We start from the raw sequence: 19,456 nt of genomic DNA on the forward strand, positions 1-19,456 counted from the left end.
GGCAGAAGCTGCACGATATCGAGAAAGACCCCTGTCCCGGTCCCCCAAAGCCGAGGGGGGCGGGGAGATGGGAGGGGAAGACCGGGGAGAAGGGGTGGCATCGCCGCTTCGGCTCCCGGACGGACGCACAGGCAGGAAGGGGCCGTGAGGGGGAGGGTCCCAACCTCGGCAACGTCTTGTTGAGACTGACAAGAAGGTAAGTAATTCAGGGAAGGTACCGGAGCCTGCTGCTTTAACACAGCAGTGTCTCAGAACAGTGCACGCCAGGGACTAAAGGTTGACATGCTCATTTGGAAAATACCTTCAAGGATAAGAGGACTCGTCGTCACCTGTGGTGACAGTCTAACGTGGGACGAGACACGGCACTTCCAGGAGACGGGCCCTCCCGTGACCAGGAACCTCTCTCTCCCCCCGGGGTCCGCTGAGCCCCGTGCTTTTCTGTAAAGGGAATGGGCCTGAGATCACAGCCCCTGCTTCCTTCCCGTGCAGATCTGCCTGCTCTCCTTGCACTGTTCCTTCACTCGTTACATGGTGGTCTCAGTGCTCCATGTCAGATACTTGGTTTCCTGTACGATTTTGTACAGAAATTTAAACTAAACTAAACTCACGCAAGGCCGTGCCTCGGCACCGATCAGGCTGGCTCTGGCTCAGGGGAGCCGTTCTGGCTGTCGGAACAAGCCAGAGCCCCACTGTCTGGAGCTCCCACGTGGGGCAGGCGTTGTAGGTAGAATCTGTCACTGGGGCCAGACGCACCCGGAGCTGCCAGCCCCTCCGATGTGGAGAGGGCGCCGGGGCGTGCACCTTCCCCGCCTGCGGGCCGTGCAGGTCCTGCGGGACCCGGGAGGCGTCATGGGGTCCTCTAGGAGAAGGGGAAGCTCTGGGCTCAGCGGGCGCTAGTGTCGTGATGCCAAGGATGGGGGCGTCACCTCCCCCGAGCCAGGCACGGCCCCCAGCCCCCCCTGAGCAGGCAGTGGTGTGGGCCCTTCCCTCGCGCCTGGGGGAGCCTGGGTGGCGTGGAATCGGGCCCTCGCCGCCCCCCTGCTCCTTAACCGTGGCGCACAGAGACTCACCTCTGCCGTATACGCGGATTACGCCCGGAGTCTGAAGAGCCTTGGTTTCAGACAGGGAGCGGTTCTCTTCGCTTCAAAGGCGGGAGCGGCCGGCAGAGACCTGCTGAGCGAGCTGCAGTCCCCCAAACAGGAGCTGGCCGAAGAGTGACCCCAAACAGGAGCTGGCCGAGGAGTGACGGCGACCACGTGCCGGGAACTCTGACCTCCAGCCAGGCCAGGTGGCCGTCGGCCGGCCTGTGGTCCCGGTCGCCACAGCCCAGGCGGATGGGGACGCCGTCCCTTCCCGGGGGGGCCTTGAGCCGTCACCGTCCCCAAGCTGCAGAGGCCCCCGTGCAGACCCTCCATGGACGGCAGCTCGTTCCGTGTCCGTGTTCACCTCAGAGGAGACGTGAACGCTCCGCCCCGGGTTCCCACGGGGAAGGGCATTTTATACTTTCGGGGGGAGAATTTAAGCGTCTTTGGAAATTCTTCAGATTGTTTTTAAACTGAAAATTCGAGTGACTGAATTGTTTTTCTTACTGATGAAATAAAGGCGCTTGAAAAGTCTATAGCAGAAAAGTCCGTGAGACCTGTCCTCTGGTGTGTGCCGCGCCTGTGTCTGTTCGCAGTCGTGTCAGACGCAGACGGGCGGCGACACTGCGCGACAGCCGAGGTGACGACCAAAGCGTCCCTGTTTCCCGACCTGGGAGACGCACAGCCGTCCTCCCCGGGCCCGAGCCCGAGCCCTGGCCCCGTCGTAGTTCCAGGCTCGCGGGCTCGCGGGGAAGTGTTAAGCTCCATGCTTTGTTCCGGTACGTGGGGTCTCTGATCTTTGGGATTCTAATTCCCTCTGTGACGTATGACACTCACCTCCTTTTGAAATCTTTGTGCTTTAGTTTTCTGTCCGTTCTCACTGAGATGTGACCGTTACCAATTGTTGCTGAGAATTCACACATCTGTGACTCACAGAAATGGTGAATAAAAAGGAAATTCCTTCTGGGCCTCGTGTTCTCTGCTCCTCTGTGCATGGGACCGGTTGCTGTGGGGGCGGGGGGCCCTCACTGCCGCTGCCCGTCCCCCAAAGGCCAGGCCACTCGCCAGGTTGCTCGCTGAACCCAAGAGACCAGGCCATGGGAGTCCTGGGGGTGCGCACAGGGCAGGACCGGCCCGAGCAGATCCACCCATGCGTCCCGAGGGCAGGGCTCAGCCGTGGCTCTTACAGGTGAGACGGGAAGTGGCGTTCCGGTCACCACCCCCCCACCCCCAGGTGCCCGGGGTGACACCCGTCCGCCCGCCCGGTTGGCGGCGGGGTTTTCAGGCAGACGCATCGCCTCTACCTGCCTCCTTGGTGCCTAGCTGAGTCCACGGACGGGCTTGCCTGTTCCCTGGCCGGCGCCGCGACTGAGCGACCAAGAAGAGGAAACCCAGGTCCTTCCGTGGGAGCTGTAACTGGCTCAGTCCACTCGCCCTTTCTCTGCCTGCGCGGGTCGCAGCAGGCTTGCTCAAGGCCGTGGGCAAACACGGCTCTTCTTAACGTTACTTATTTAAGTGATTGTCCAGACACAGTTCACGTATTCACCAACTCGTTCAAGGAAACAAGAATGCCGGGCGGCCTCAGTAAGCAGAGAGGAAAACGAAATTGTAGCCCACGGTAGGGTAGTTTGAGGATCAGACCTACTTCGGGGTGGAGGGTGAGCTGTGCGCCGGCTGGCTGCGGGGCGAGGGAGCGCCCGCTGGGCGGAGAGGCCGGAGCCCCGGTTTCTGCCGCAGTCCAGCAGTCCAGCTGGGGGACCGGGGTCCTGGCTCCTCCCGGCTGGGCGGAGACCGGGCTGTGTCAGTTCCGAGGGCAAGTCCCATTCTCCGTGTGTCGCTGCCGGTCTTCCCGCGGCCGGGCGGGCGGTGGCAGGGCATCTGGGCTTTCCCAGTGGACGTCAGGGTGGCGTCCCCCGGAGCCGCCAGTCCCTCACAGGGGGGCCCGGTCGGCAGTCCTCGCCAGAACGGAGTGTCGCCGCAAACAGCCGCTCTCTCACGCTTCCTGCCCAGACGCCGCGTCCTGCAGGAGATCGGGGCTGCGGCTCAGGGGACCCCGGGCCCCGTGGTCGCCCGCGAACCGCACTCTCGGCGGCGGCGGCGGCTGGAGTACAGCGTCGGGGCACAAACCTGGAGCAGCGCGGCGGCAGTCGGGGAGCTCGGCGGCGAGGCCGGGACCAGAGCACCCCAGGGAACCAGCAGCGCTGCCGGTCGGGGAGCCTGCTTGCCGTGGGTCGGGCTCTCTCAGAATGGCGTGTGACGTCAGAGCTCGTCAACTGCAATGCAAATTCACGTTCAATTGATCACACCTGTGCCGGCCTCCCAGGCCTGGGAGAGAAGCGGCGGGGCGGGGGCATGGGGCTCTCCCGGGACGGCCCTGAGGGCCCCGGGGGAGGCTGCCCCTCGGCCTTGCCCCACCGTGGGGTCCCTCCCTGGGGTGCGCGGCCAGCCCCGCTGGCCCTACACACACAAAGCAACCCCACTCACGTCCCCCCTTCCCCTCCACACTTAGAGGATTTTCAGCAGCTCAGACTCTCAGGGGAGCCCCCTGAGTCCATTCTGGGCATTCTTCTCCGGTGTTTGTCTCTCAAGCACAGGCCCCCGCCCGTGGCCGTGAGCCTAGGAAACCTCACACAAGCGTCCGTGTGCCGCCCAGGCTGACCCTGTCTGGTTCCTGGCGGTCCTGAGGCCAAAGGCACCGACAGGCGGTAGAAAACCTTCAATCCCAGAGCTGTTTCCATCTTCAGAACGTTTCTAAGCACATCGAGATTTCAATCCACACATCTCCCAACGTTCTGCTGTAGTAACAAGGCCCTCACCTCATTTTAATCTTCCGACATCCTGCCGTCACTCGGGAGCCGTCATGCCTCAAGCAGCACAGGAGACGAGAACCGGCAACATCCCGAGCTGGTGGGAGGCACCGCTGTGGCTGAAGCGACTCCACGAAGATCCCGGTCGGGGGTCTCGGGGCCCGATGACACCGGCCGTGGCCAGTCCCACGTGGGGGGAGCGGGGAGTGGAGCAGCGACCAGGAGGGACGAGGGGGCAGGTCTGTGGTGGGATCGGGTGGAAGCGCCCCAGGAGGAGAGTGGCAGACCTTGTGTTTTCACGGGCGAGTTGTGGAGGTGACGAGGCTCAGGAAACCAGACGTCCTCCGGCCGATGTGGGGGGAAAGGACTCCGGGTGCCCACGGAGGAACCGCTTGCCTTTGACGACAACGTTGAGTTCTCCAGGCCCCTTCCCCGTGGTTCCCTGGAATGCCTGTCAGCGGGGCATCGAACGGAACGGCCTTTGCTTGTCTTAGATGAATTGCTCATCTTGGCCAGAAGGTGGCCAAGGAGAATGCACGGTGGCCCTTACAGAGCCAGCAACCGGCCTGGAGGACAGTGGCCCCGCTGAGACTCCAGGGCAGGTCATTCCAGGCTGTCAGGGATCGGGGCCACGCCCGTGCTTCCGGAAAGGCCGTCCGTCGCACGTGCTAGGGGCCTGCTGGGGCCGCCAGCAGCTGAGCCGGCAGCCACAGGCTCTGGGCCTCGCGCCCTGCCGCGGCGAACCCCCTCGGCGCGGAACTCCCGTGCCCCAGACGTGGGACCAAGGGTGGGAGTGGGGCTTGCGACAGCGCGTCACCCCTGCAGCTGCCTGACCTTGGGCCGGTTGTCCCCGGAGCCCCATTTACAAAACGATGAGGACATTGTCACCTCCTGCGGTGGCTGAGAGGAAAAGGTGACAGATGTCAGATGCAAGGGCTTGCTGTCACTCCAGAGGACTCCACGACCCTGAGTAGTTACTCGGGGACTTGCCTGGTCTGTCGACTTGGCTGCTCATTGGATAATGGACCAGAGTGTCGGCTTTCATTCTGGACAGCCTGGGTCACAGGCGGGAGCTGGAGTTAGAGCCGGGAGGGAGGGAGGGAGGGGGAGAGGGAGGGAGGGAGGGAGGGGCGTGAGAAGGTCGGCTCCTGACATCTCTCTGGAGTCACCCACCCCGTCCCTGCAGAAAACTGGTTTTTGCGCAAGAGCGTGATCGGGAGGCGGGTGGCTTGCCTCCTGGTCCTTTGGGGCATCTCCAGACACGTGCCCAGGCTGCCTCCAGCATCTGCCCAGGGAACCTCCCTCCCACGCAGCCTCTCCGCACCCCTGAAACCAAATCACCTTCCTGTAGCCCAGCCCGGGCCGCCTCCGCATCCCGAGCCACTTCCCTCCCTGTGGGGACCTTCTTCCAGGGACTTTGTGCCTGTGGGAAGCACGAGGGACGCTGGGCAGGAGGACAGCAGGCCGGGTTCATGGGTGAGGGGCCACTGCGGTGGAGACCGGACTTTGCATATGAAAACCAGGACAGTCCTGGGCAAACAGGAGCAGTCGGTCAGGTCACCCTCCTGGTAAGGGACAAGGAGGGGACGCAGGACAGGCCCGCGTGACACCTCAGCCCAGCTGCTCGGACTCACCTTCCCTGTTCCCTGGAGGAATCTCCCAGTGCAGGGGGTTCGACCCACAGCTGGGCCAGGCCCTGCTCCCTCCTCACCTGAGGGGCCGGGGCGGGGCTGAGTTCGGCAGGAGGCTGGGCCGGACTGGAGGGATCGCGGGTGCCAGCCCCTTTCGTTCAGCATTCCAGGAGCTCGGACTCTGCCCACAGATCTGTCTGCCGACCTGGAACGGGGCCACCCTTCGGAGTGGCGGTGGGGTGCGGTGGGGGGGTGTCTCCTTCCGTACGAAAAGCCTGGATGATCGCTATTGCTCATTTCTGTCCTTGTTTTCCTCTTAAACGGACAGCAGCCGCCTTGGGGGGACTGGAACAGGCCCGGCGGCTGGAAACTCGAATATGGGCCCACAGTGACCGCTCGTCCCTTGGTCCAGGACCCTGGAACTCGGCGCCTTCCTTTCCGGCTCCCTCCCTCCGAGGCGGCTCTGTCCCAGTTCCGAGGCCAGCAGACCACGGCGCGGCGGCCATGCCTCACGCCGACGGGGCCTCAGTGGCCACTGGCTGTGCAAATCCTGGCCCCTGCGATGCTTCTGCTGGGGCAGGGGGTTCGGTCTGTGGGCAAGTCCTGGGGGAGTAAATTGAATGAATAAACCTCTGACACCCCCGTGGGCCCCAGCGTTAGGAAGAACGATGAGCAGAAATTAGACCCAGTCAGGGCCTGTGGTTTCACTGGCGGTGGGACGCTGCCCGCACTCGGGGAGTGGGGTGAGGGGGCGGGCCGCAGAGGGTGAAGGGGCCCCCCGGAGAGGCTGCTCCCTTGGTTTGCATTGGCCTCCGGGCCCCCCTCCCCCCTCCCCTCCTCTTCCTCCCTTTCCTCTCGATCGCAGCAACCTGGCAGCTGGCCTCCCAGGTGTGCAGCGGCCGGTGGGGCCTCTGCCTCCCGAGGCCCGTGGGACACGAAGTGGAGAAGCAAGACGCAGCGAGCACGAGCGGCCTGAGCTCGCTGCTGGGTGCCCAGGAGGGGCGGGCACAGGCGGACCGTGAGTGGGGAGAGACCAGCTCCCGCGCGAAGACTCAGCAAGGGAGGGGCTTGCTCCCGCCCTCGGAGAATGCGCCCAGGAATCGGGGAAAACCTGGCCCAAGCCAGCGCCGCTTTCTCCCCTCGACCATCAGACCGGCGCCAGGTCCGCTGTGGTGTGCAGGCCTGGAACTGTAAGCGGTTGAGGCGACCTGCTTCTCATACACGAGTGGGAGTGGGGCTGTGAGTGTGGGGGTGAGAGGCCAGGGGCTTGTCACCAAGTGCCTGGACGCTCGGTGAGTCTCAGGGCTGCGTGGGCAGCCCGGCCCCCGAGATCCTGGACCCTCAGATGGGTCACAGTCAAACCCAGCTCGTCCCGGGAAGGAAAAGCCCCACGGCCACCCTCCCACAGCCTGTCGGGGACACGCACGTCCCCTGTGCCGAGGACCAGGGCACTGGATCTTGCTGGCATTGCTGACTGCCCCGTGGGGGTTGAATGGTATCCCCGTAACATGAATGTCCCATCGGAAAGCGCAGGTAGGACCTGATTTGGAAACGGGCTCTTTGTGGTGTACTTAGTAAGGACCTGGAGATGAAGCCACCAACCCAGTGACCGGTGTCTTTGTAAACGAAGGACAGGACACAGACACATGGAGAACAGAGGGCCATGGAGACAGAGGTTGGTATGACTCAGGGACACGCCGGGGACACCAAAGGCCCACGGCAGCCACCAGATGTTGGGGAGAGGAGAGGAAGGCGTGTTCCCTCGGGCCCGCGGAGAAGGGACGGCCCCGCCAGCCCTCCGAGTTTGGACGGCTGGCCGCCAGAGCCCAGCATGCATTTCTGCTGTTCTAAGCCACCGAGTTCGTGGGAAGTTGTCACCAGCAGCCTGAAGAGACTAATGCACCTCCAGGGGCCAAGAGTGAGGACCCGAGCATCCTCAGGGCCTTCGGGTGGTGGGGTGACGCCCCCTTCTCCGCCCAGGACACCAAGAAACCCGACTGGACTCTCCAGTGGGCTCCTGGCTGGGGGGCGGGGGGGGGGGGGTTGGGATGGGGAGCACCCTCACTCACGTCTGTTTCACTCCGTCCACCCTCTCCAGGAAGGATCCACTTTTCTAGAAGAAAGAGACGGCTTTCAGTGGCAACTTTGGACCCAGAAATTTCCATCTCAATCAGATTTGCACACCAGGCTCCTGGCCACCGGTCTCCATCACCCTGTTTCAGCACCCACGGGCCTCGCTGGGTCTCCTTGTGCCACCCTCTGCCGACGACAGAACCACGAGCACCAGCGCTTCCTATACCCACGGCCCAGGAACGTCCCGCTTGGCCGTCAGAGCCACCCGGACCCCCCACTGTGGGCTGGGGATCATGCCGGAGCCAGGGGTTCTGGGCGGCTTTAGCCTTTCAAGCTTCGGAAGCCAAGAATCCCTCTTCCCAATGCATCCTAATCTGTGTCCCTTGGAACTGCTGTGTTCGGTGAAATACCAATAAACATTTTTTAAAATGCATTATAGTCAGATACGCGTTGGAACTACCAAAACACACGGCGGTAAACGCAGACCTTCTCAGGGCCTTTGCCACGCCAGCCACGAGGCGCGCCGCTGCAAGCGCAGGGCACGGTGTAGGGGATTCCCGGACCTGCGGACTCGCAGGCTCCCCGTGTGCAGCCGGCTCCCAGCGGGCTGAGCTGTTCGGCCTCCAGCGCTGAAGACGTCCCTCCCTCCCTTCTCCCCTGCCAGGGCTCGCGTGCAGCATGGACCCCCCCAGACAGAACACGAAAACAACACTGTCCCATTCCTGCATTTTTTCATGTCTTACTTTAGTTTTAAAGCGGCACCATGTGATAAGAGAGTTCGTTCTTCTCCCGGGCTCCCGTTCCCAGTGAGAGAGCAAAGGGTCTCGCCTAGGGCGTGCGTAGGGCCTCAGGAGGACCTGGGGGGAGGGGGGCTGGGGAGCGTCCAAGCCTGAGCCCCGCCAGGCGGGCCCCGGGTAGCTGCCTTCCTAGCCAGTCCCCGGGGACATGCATGCTGCCGGCCCAGGCACCCTCCTTGTAGGGTGCATGAGCCACAAGACTTGCTGTGTGGCCCAGAGGAAATCACTGCCCGTTCTGAGTCTCAGGTTCCCTGCAGGTAAAGAGAAGCCCTTAGAACCCGGTTCTTCTGTGTGTGGCGCTGCACCAGGCCCGACAGCAGAGGGCAGCAGAGACTGGGACATGCAGTGCCCTCGGGCAGCTCAGCCCCAGCCCTGGAACTCTGTTCTCGGATTTTCAGTCTTCTGATTGAACAAGCAGCTTTCTGGCAACAGCGCTTCAAAGCCCTTCGTCCAAGGAGCAAGAAATCTCCGAACCCACTGTGCTCTCTTCCTTGACTAGGAGACGAGAACTGACGCCTGGCGTGGAAGTTGATTTGTTAGAGTCACAGACTTCTAAGTGGCCTTGACAGCCCTTCCGCACACAGGGAAACTGAGGCCTGCGGAGGGAAGCAGCAGCCCAGGGCCCCAGGTCGGCGGTAGGCTCAGCCCTTTCCCTCCAGAGGGCTAGCTTTCTTCCAGGGGTCTCTGGAGGGGGCGCGGTGCCCCGGGGCGGCCCAGGGGCTAGGGGAGGGACATGAGTGCTCCCAGCCAGCCCCCACGAGTTCAGAGCCCCCTCCCTGGAGTGCAGCTGGGAAAGGGAGTTCCCTCCAGATAGTTGACCCCAGGGTCCCTGAACTCCTCTTGAGAGCCCGCGGGTAATCCCCTGTCTGGGCCGCTCCGGGCTGTCTTCAGACAGAGAACCCCGCCCCTTCTCCAGTGATGTGTGGGCATGGAGGGTCCACAGGCCCCCACAGTGGTGGTTCCCACACTTCCAAGCCCCTCTGAGTCACCTGACGGTGACTTCCCCAAGCCCCACCCCCAGGACCCCATTCATCAGGTCTGGGGGGGCAGGTCTGGGTGAAGACAAGAAAAAGGGCGTGACCAACATTGGAAATCCCCCTCCAGCCTCTGTGCTAGGAACCGCCTCCCACCATGCCCCCCCCCCCGCCCCCCGGGGAGGAGGACTCCTGCGCCTGGCGACCCTCTGGCTGCCCCCTCGCTCTCTAACGTTCGGCAGGCCCAGAGCAAGAGCGGAAGTGGACGCTCCGTACTGTGTGTCCTCCACTAAAGTGTTATGCATCAAAGTAACAAGCCGCTCGGTAAAACATGGGTTATTTTTCTACCTTAGTAAACGCGCCTTCCCCCTCATCCGGAAGGCCAGGTCTGAGTTCGGAGACCTCGGAAGCGGCCGTCAGAGCACAGGCAGGGCAGAGGGACGGGCCGGGGCCCACCGCTCTGGAGGCGCACCCCCAACTTCACTGGGACCGTGTGCGCACGTGTGAGTGCACACGAGTGTGTGCCCCCAGCCCCACGTGTCCGAGTTCTCTGCACGCCCACAGCTCCAGCCTGCCGTCGCCCACAGGAGAGAGGCCACGCAGCCCCGCGTGGCTCAGGGACCCTGGCACTCAAGATGGACTCGGAGAGGGCTGGACACAGGACCCGGGGGCACGTCCCAGCCCCAGGGGGGCTCCCTCCTGCAGGCAGGGCCTGGCTCCAGGGCAGAGCGGGTCTCACCCCTCCTGCGGGGCCTCCTCCAGGACGGCCTCAGGGGCAGCAAAGCCGACTCCTCCGCCCCGTGCTGACCACCGTGCTCCTCCTCACCATGTGGCCCCCGCCCTGCGCTCCCTGGGACCCCTGTCAGGGCCTGTGGGCCCTCAGCAGGCCCAGGGTCGCCTGCTATGGAAGCAGACACTAAGATATGGCCGACTCAGGCAGGATTCTCAGTGCCTTCCAAGAGAACACAGATGCGGGGCCAGGACTGTTGGGGGCCCACGGGGCAGTAGGGAGTCTCTAGGAGGGGCTTCCGTGGGCAGGACCACGGATGCCACCCGCCTCTTCCCCCACTGCAGGAGGTTTTCAGAGGCCCCTTGGAGGGAAGACTGATCCTCCTGCCACTTCCAAGGGGACGTCTGGCCGGGCCTGGGAGCCCCAGTGGGCTCAGGGCACTTGGCCACGGAGGGCTTTCTCAAACCTTGGGGCAGCCTGACGGGATGGAGAAGGCAGCCATCCGGGACCGAGCAGGCTGCCTGGAGGTGGGGCTCCCGGAGGGCCCGGCGCTCAGCTCGAAGGTGCAGGCGGCTGCCGGGGCAGGCCCCGAGCCTCCGGGGCCGGTGGGCCAGCTGCGGCACCCTCTTCGGGGGGAGAGGGGTGTGTGAGAGGGAAGGCTGTCAGAATGCAGCTTTCTGGGCCTTCTGCCACCCCTTCTGAGTCATCGGAGCTTGGAATCTACCTTTGAGTACCCAGTTCATTCCAAAGAATTTAATTCACCCTGAAGTATAAAAAGCACCACTTTGAAACATTTCTCCATGTATCCAGTCAACAGATATTTGCAGACCATCCCCTCCCTTGGCATTGTCAGATTCCTGTCTCCTGTAGGGGGTGGGGGGAGTCCTTCTCTCCCCAGGCAGATTCCCACTTTTCTCTGTTCTCCCTGAAATCTCGCCTCCTCGGGACACCTTTTCCAAAACGGCTGCCACCTCCAGGCCCTCTCCACCACATCCCTCACTTGGCTCTTCTTGGCCTTTGCCACAGGCACACACTAGCTCGTTTGGGTATTTATTTCACTTGTCGCTGCGTCTCCCCCTCTAGAATATAAGCCCCCCACCCAAGACAAGGGCCTGATGTATGGAGATCGCCCCTCTATCCCCCGTGTTGCTGGCACACAGCAGGCTCCACGTACATTTGTTGAAAGATGCGTGAGGCCTCTCCTCATAACAGGACAGTGGGGCAGGAGTCTGCTGGAGAAAGGAGACATTTGAAATGAGGGAAGGCGTGGGTGGTGGGAAGACCCAGCACGGCTGGCTGCCTGCCAGCCTCTCTCGAGGGACCCTCACCCAGGAAAGGCGGAGAGGAGCTCACCAGCCGGCCTCCTCCCTCGCGAGGAAGGATCCGGGGCTCAGCACGCTTCCTGGGGCCGGGTCCATACAGGCAGGAGGAAGCGGCCGCTCGGCTCCCAGAGGCCCGGCGGTTTGCAGGAAGCCTCCCCCAGAGCCTGCTTGTAGGTACTTGCCCATCTGGCACGCCAAGAACTGCGTTTTGGCTGCCTTGTTAGAAGATTAAGCTTTCTTTTAAAAAGACGAAAGAAGGTCTTTACCAAAGGCTTGACGAGAGCTGACCCCTGAGGAGGCGGCAGCAGTAACTGATGGGCACTGTATTTGTCTAATTAATCTTCTTGTCAGCAGAGTTGTTCTTTGCTGGTGCCAGCTCTGACGTCACCCCACAAGCCTGCCACACTGGTTCGCACCCAACTACAAAGGCCACCTCTGACCCGGCTGCACCCGCCCCCAAACGCCGCCTGTGGGGCTGCGGCTGGGCTGGGAACCAGCGGTGGGAACGGAGGTGCCCCGTACCTGCTAGCGCGGGGCGGGGCCTCGGGGGACCACAGCTTGAATGGAAGGTGGGGAGAGACTTGGAAAGAGTCTCGTTCCCAGACAGGACCCAGAGATGCTGAGCGTTTTCTGCTGGTTAAACTGGGAGTTCCAGTCCACATGGACAGATTGCTGCTGTCACGGCTGGTTTGCCCCAAGTGACAACGAGTTCCTCCGGGACCCGAGCAGGCACGTCACTGAGTCTGGCTGGGTTTGGGAGCTGGGGGAGAGGGTGCTCGGACTGTGGTCCTGGGCGGGAGGCTCGAATCTTCAGACCGTGCGGGTCTGTGGGCTACATTCTGCCCCCTGGCAGCCACGCCTTACCTCTGCGTGTGGCTTCTTGAGATCAAATGTCGTATCCCAGACTGCCCCACGGAACTCGGGACTTCCCTCTGGTTTTATTGTCAGCACACATCACCCTACTGATTTTTTAAAAAAGATTTTTTAATAGAGAGAGAGAGAGAGAGAGAGAGAGAGAGGAAGGGAGAAAGACAAGAACATCGACCCGGCGTTCCGCCCATTCATGCGTTCATTGGTTGACTCTCGTATGGTTCTTGTATGTGCTCCGACCAGGGATGAGCCCCCAGCCAGGGATCCAGCCCCCAACCCCCAGCCTGTATCAGGACGATGCTCTAATCCACTGAGCTACCCGTCCAGGGCCACCCTGTTGATTTTTTTTTTTTTTTTGCAAGACCTTCAGTGCCATCATCCATGCTCATCCTGTTTATTTGTATTTATTTTCTGCTCGCTACCAGCTTCCGAACCAAGAGATCTGTGGACACAATCTAGGCGCGCCGTGACTTGGATGGGGAGGCGTTTATAACGTCATCTTCGCTGACTTCTAACAGAAATGAAACGTCTCCGTTACATATGTAGGCGACGCATCGCCGCACCGGTGACTCTGTCACTGACGGAAATCGCAGCTCTTTTTGTATCGCAAGGTGGCCGGTGCCGCCACTCGCCTGGGCGCATCACTGTTGGAGACGATGTGGTGAGCAATGCGCTGGTCCGTAGCCCTGTTGTATCGCACAGCAGCAAAGGGCGTGACTATTTCACAGCTTGAAAAGTATCTCGATGACTGTAATTGGTTGCTTTATAGCACCTATGCATCTTACTTTACGTGCTTTCACACACACTGCGGGCGAGGGCCCAGGAGCGCCACCTGACCGTCTTTTACCCACTCCCGCATTACCAGCACCTGCCTCGGGTCCCGGCACACAGCAGGCACGTATCACATTCCTGCTGACGGGCTGACTGAAGGGATGAACCATAAAGGGGATGAATGGCGGCATGAGCCTCAGTATGACCGACACTGCATGCCTGAAATGAATGTAACTGTGGTGTGTCAACTCTAATTGAAAGATGTATTTTTAAATTCCAGAAAATAACATGACCTTGCCCGGGTTCGGGAGCCTGTGTCTCCCCAAAGGAGCAGAAGGTCCTGGGACCCCCTGCCAGATGCGCTCCTTTCTCCACGACAAGCCCACGGGCCCACCAGGAGGGGCTGGGGGCCTGGCTCCCTCCTCTGAGAGTTCAGGGCTGCCCAAGGAGTCCCCGCCAAGCAGGGCCCCACCGGGCCATTCCCTTTTCCGTGGGGTTACACGCGCCCGCACCCTAAGCTAGAGACTAGGGATGTTCCCCAAAGGATCTGCAAGTCCTTTCACAGCCTTGCCTTTCGCCCAGTTCACTCGAGCAGTTGAGGTCAGAACCCACGGCCTCAGCTGCACTTCCCTAACTGGACACGTGATGGCGCTGTGTCCCTGACTGGGTAGGCTCCGCGCGTCTCGCCGTTGCTGCCCTGGCTGAGGTTCATCAGCAGCGGGTCAGTTACCCATCAGTTGCCCATCAGTTACTCAACTCCAGGGGCCTGGAAATCATCTCCCGCAGGAGAGGCGCGAGAGGCCGGGTCCTTGCAGCCGGCGGGGTGAAACCCCAGGAGCCCGTCTTTGAGAGCCTCTAACTCGAGGAGGCCATCACCTAGAGGCCAAGCGCCCCGTCCTCAGAACCAGAGGGACTTGAATTCTAACGCCATCATGGCCTTTCTGCCACCATGTTTCCCTTTTGCGAAACAAGGATAGGAATGGTCCCGCCAGTCAGTTGGGTTGAACCCGGCGATGCTGGAAACGGCTCCTTTAGCACAGTGCCCTGCGCGCAGGCGCACGGTGGGGCTCAGCACCGTCTTCCCTGCTGGTGGCGGCCGACCAGCATGCCATCGGCATCAGCAAAGGAGAGGCAGTGTCCGCCCCGCGTTGTTGCAGAAATGAAGAGCACGCACAGCGCGTACCAATCTCAGCACACTGGAAAAGCCAGGACAGTCAGTGGGCCCTCATATTGTTCCTGCGCGCAGCACGCGCACGCAGGCGCAAACCAAGGCAGCCTGCTGCCGCTATACAGACACGGTCAGCCTGGGGCCCAGGGGTTCAGGCCGGGAGACCGGGCCCCCACTACGCCTGGGTCTCGGGTTTTCTGGAGAGAGCTTAGGCAGTGGGGATTATTCCTTTTAGATGGTTTACTCTTGGAAAGTGGGATTACTCCTTTTAGATGGTTTACTCTTGGAAAACGGGTTCCTGGTCAGAAGAACGCAGCTTGGGAGATCCAAGAAGCTGCGCTGAAACCCAGGGAGGTGTTCTGGGGCAGAGTGAGACGCAGTCTTGCTTGCCCCTGTGGCTGTGCTGGGTTGGTCCCAGGGCCAGGGTCCTTCCCCCTACACCCCTCCCTCCCCGCCGCAGTGCCAGGGTGCAGGGCCCCTCCTGGCTGTCCCTGTGTGTGGTCACTGGGGCGTGCAGTCTCGAGCTGGCCCACTCGGAGTCAGCTGGGGCCCAGGGTGTCCGTAATGAAGAGACACAGGTCAAGAATGTGAATTCCTGTGGTTCCCAGCCCGGGAAGGTTTCGTGCGGTAACTCCGGACAATCGGAGGCTGAGTGAGTCTGAAAGGGCCAGTGTTCCCATTTCAAGTGTTATCAGTTTAATGAACTGCTTACGGAGTGTTAAATGCAGGCAAGTGTGAACGCCGCCGCATCTGGGCTTGCGTTTTATTTGTAGACTTCCAACTGGGCGCTGGGCGTTTTTAAAAACGCCAATTAATGGTGTAAAATCAGAATTTATTTTTTTTTAATCAGAATTTCTGATTCAAGGGAGGAAGGGTTTTTGTACTGCCTCCTTAAATGATCTCAAAAGGTATCCAAAACACCAAGGCCTTCACATAAAAACAACACAGCCACAAAGACTTAAAAGATCTTATTAAATAAATGAAAGAAGCGGTAATTTACTGCCCTGTTCTGCCTTGTTGCACGACTTGGTGTGTTTTTGCTGGAGGAAGGAATGAGGATCTTAGCATCAGAGGTATCAACAACACAGATTTCCCAGAAGCTGCTCTAGGAAATTTGTCATTTCTACCCATTTCTGGCAGGCCGGAGAACAGACGGTCCACGGGAATACTGAGTACACTTTCACGAGAAAAATTTGCTGGCTACCCTTTGAAGCAGTGAAGTTGGACTGGGAGCACATGGAAACATTGTGAAAGTGCTTACTTTCTTCCAACATTTGTATTTTTCTTCCCTATTTCCTGTTAAATCAGCACCGCTCATTAGCGACCATATTTCTGCATTATACACTCAGCAGAATTTTTGCTCTGTGACTGTATTCCAAATTAAACGTGTACGTTTCCAGGGAAAGTGCAACAAACGTTTAAATCCGTCAGAACTTAAACTAATGAGAGAAGGAGGAAAAAAAAAAACACACAACTTCCGTCTCCCGTACGTTCATTGCTTTTTATCTGCTTCACACTGTGGGAGCGCTTGTCTCCCCGGGATCCTGAAAGGGCTGTTCACAAAGCAAGACGTCTCGGGAAACGCCAAGATGTCTGAACCTAGAGCTGTTGAAAAGTTCTGCCCAACCCTGGTTCCGGGGAAAAACTCAGGCAGGGTGAGGCTTTCTTTGACGACCGGGATGGGCTGTCTGCAGCCAGTCGCACCGCGTCAGAGCTGGAAGGGTGTCTGGCCTGGAAGCCTTGTTGTGCAGATGGTGTAACAGCAGCGCCCCCAAGACACTGCAGCGATAAAGCTCAGAGCGAGCCCAACCACCCGTGCTGTGTGCTCTCTGGTGAGCGGCCTCTTGTCTCGTCCCGTGTAGGGGGTCTCTCTGTCCGGGTGCAACATAGCTCAACGCGAGCCATTGCTTTCTCGCCGAGAGCAAAGGACACCTCAATAAGAAGAGGGCGACCACACATCAATTCCCTGTCCTTGGGAGATTGGGCAAGGCCCAAGCTCTGTCTCCGTTCTGCCCTTGTTTGCTCCTCCATTCCAAAGCAAGGAGCCGGGATGAGCAGGGCAAAATCCAAACAGCACCCTCCTGGGGAGCAGCCGCACATCTGACTCTGACCCTGAGACGGCGGGGTGGCCGCTCGGATTGACACGAGTTGTGTTCTGGTGAGACGTGCAGTGCTCAGTGTCAGCTGTGCAAGCTCGAGCCTGCAATGCTCCTTCGAAGGGAATGTTGGCCCAGTCCAGAACACTTGGAGACAAGAAAAAGGTATATGAAAAATATTGTATCATCGAGGAAAAAAGACATAAAGTTTCAGTAGTCAAATGAAACCATCAGCGGGTGGATCGCCACACCAGGATGCCTGAAACGCACGCCCTGATAGAGCTGATACAGATGAAGCGTTAGTACGCGGTAAAGGTCCGCGAGGAAAGGGAGATTAGCCAGTAAATGATGTGAGGACCAGCCATGTGGAAAAAATTAAAGGTAATCCCTAGCTCTCCCCATATACCCAAATAAATTCCACATGCATTTAACAGTTATATGCAAAAAAAAAACATAAAAATAGAAGACATAAATACATTTCAGATCTCCAGAGGAGGACTGCGTAGATATAAATGCTTAGAAACAGGTTAATAAATAAAAGCTTGCTGGGGCTGACCACAGAAACAGGAGAAACTCTGGATATCAGCAACACTGGGGAGAGGTTTGTGGAAAACACCGCAAAGCATCAACCTTAGCTTCATGTGAAAGGCTCACGCGGAACCGTGAGAAGAGTGCTCGCCCAACAATACTCATATGGGCAAAGACGACCGGTGAGTGAGAAGAATACAAATATCCGACCCGCTCGTAAAAACAGTCACGCTTATGAATTAAAAATGGAAGTCGAGCATGTTCGATTCCCAGTCAGGGCACATGCCTGGGTTGCAGGCCATGACCCCCAGCAACCGCACACTGATGTTTCTCTCTCTCTCTCTCTTTCTCTCTCCCCTCCTGCTCTAAAAATAAATAAGTAAAATCTTTAAAAAAAAACCCAGAGACTTACTGAAAAGGTTTTCCACTTTCAGGGTTGCTTCAGCATCTTGGGAGCTAGCCCGTCGGCACGTCCAGGGGTTACAGTTGCTATCATCCACAGGGTAGACCGGTACACAGCCACTATCATTACTGTTGTATTAAGGTTTAAGGAGATGAGGAAATGACCATGATGCAATGCTAAGTGGACGCCTGTACATATTGCATATGTATTTTAAAAGACTGAAAAAAAAGATACCCAGAAGTTTTCAGTAGGAACAGTAGGCATTGGGTATAATTTTTTCTCCTTTCGTGTATTTTTTCCATAATAAAATAGACATTAATCTATGATAGGAAACAGGTGGTTGAAAATAACGTGGTCGTTTTTGTCGGGCCCGTCACAGAGCACTGGTCACCGGTGGGCAGAGATTTTCCCGGGCACTGGGCGGGGCCGGGGGGAGGGCCTGTTTGCCCACGGGCGCAGGACCGGGTCCTCATGAAGGAGGTCCGGCACGCCCAGGGCCTTGGATGGAAGTCTGCTGGGCATGTGTCAAACCCCTCAGGGCAGGGCTGCCCACACGCGTCAGGAATCCCAGGTCTTCCAAATCCCGAAGGGCTCTGGTGTCCCTCGCCCACCGCCTTCCGTGTCCCTACCTCTACGAGGCGGGGGTGGGGGGTGGGGGCGTGTGCCGTCGTTTTCCGTACCAGGGGACGGCACTGTGAGGCCAGAGGCTCTCAGACTTGCCCTCAGGGGCCATGGCACAGTTTCTACACGGTCCCTGGGCTACTCTTCCTCTCCTGAGCACCCATTTGGTTTCCGAGGTCGCACGGAGGGCAGTGTGAGCCAACTCCGGTACACGAAGCGGGTGACTCTGCAGGGGAACAGCAGCGGCAGAAAGAGAGATGTCACAATGGTGATGGGGCCCACTGTCACCTGGGACCCCACCCAGGGCCCGGACACACTTCCAAAGAAAGGAGGCCGGCGCCCTCCCAGCCACATCTCGGGAGTAGATGCACAGCCTTCGAAGGGGCTCCTCTGAAGGGCGCGGTCCTCTGGGCCCGGCATCACAGGTATGGCGTGTTTTCTCACAAGCCCGTCCCGTTGCCCCGTAGCACACGGAGCTCTTCTTTGCAGCCACCGAACTGTCGCAGGCAGAAGAAAAGACAGAGCACGTCTTGGAGTGAGTGATTTGTCACCCGGAGCTAAAACAAGGCAGCCCCTGGTTCAGCGAGGTCCTTAGGCGCTGGCTGGAATCGGCCAGCCGTGAAAAAGAGAGCTTGACCCTTTCTCTTCAAAAACCTCTTCAGCAAATTCAAATGTGTTTAGATGGGAGGACTCAGACACATGTCAGAAGGATGTCTTGTGTGTGTGTGTGTGAGCTCATCTCTATCCACGGCCCCTAATCTGTGCATCTCCCTCCTTGTATCCTTGGAGGTGATCACAGGGGGTGGGTAGACGAGTAGGTGGGAACCACAGATGCTGCTCCAGGCTTCTTCCGGGCCGGTAAGGCAGACGGACCCAGATGGACCGGTCAGCGTGTTTCTCCTGAGGCCACTGCATCTCACCTTTCAGGTCCCAGGCCCTGCCCGACAGTGCTCCTCAACCATCAACTAGGTACCAAACCCCTAACCCACTCCGACCCTGGGGCAGAGGTGCCCACGGAGTCCTTATGCGTTTGCAGTCTCCCATCAGCTGAAGTCTGCACCCCACCTGTCCTCCCCAAAGGCTGAGGAAGGAACTCAGCACACTCCTTAGTAGGAGTCACGACTGTGGACACGTGGGTGCTCACAGGGGACGGCAGAGATGCTTCCTGTTCATCTCACTGTGCATCCCGGGGCCAGCCCCTCGTGTTTTCCCACCCCTTTGCTGATAGGTGGGGCCACGTGACTGGCTCTGGCCAATGGAGGTGAGAGGAAGTGCTCTGTTTCTTCAGGGCTGAAGCGTAGAACAGTGGGGGTGGGGTGTACCAGTGACCATGGGGAGCCCTAACTCCCTTCAGCCATCCCTCAGCCCCCGGTCGCCCCATACTGGGCATGGAATAAACCCCTGTTCTGTTAAGGCACCGAAGTTTTAGGGCTAACTAGTTATTATAGTATAGTCCAGCCTTACCTGACGGATGCGATGGTCTGCAACAAAAGAACAGGCATGTTCCTACATAAGGGGCAGGTGGCTGAGCATGCCCGTCTGAGCAGGACACCATGTGGGGGCCCAGGTGTGAGGGGTTATTC

The 19,456-nt window shown here is 59.4% G+C and overlaps 1 protein-coding gene across 2 annotated transcripts in view; it reads left to right on the forward strand.

Annotated features, from left to right (window-relative positions):
- WDR11 (WD repeat domain 11) overlaps positions 1-2,050 on the forward strand; it is a 54,373-nt gene extending 52,323 nt beyond the window's left edge. For both annotated transcript variants that reach the window (XM_045854548.1, XM_045854549.1), the window contains exon 29: positions 1,061-2,050. In XM_045854548.1, coding sequence (XP_045710504.1) covers positions 1,061-1,218 — 158 coding nt within the window. In that variant the 3' untranslated portion in view covers positions 1,219-2,050. The remainder of the gene's footprint in view (positions 1-1,060) is intronic.
- Positions 2,051-19,456: the final 17,406 nt, after the last annotated feature.

This window comes from Phyllostomus hastatus, unplaced genomic scaffold (genome assembly GCF_019186645.2).
Source record: "Phyllostomus hastatus isolate PE091 unplaced genomic scaffold, TTU_PhHast_1.1 phas_scaffold_1066, whole genome shotgun sequence".
NCBI classification, from domain to species: Eukaryota; Metazoa; Chordata; class Mammalia; order Chiroptera; family Phyllostomidae; genus Phyllostomus; species Phyllostomus hastatus.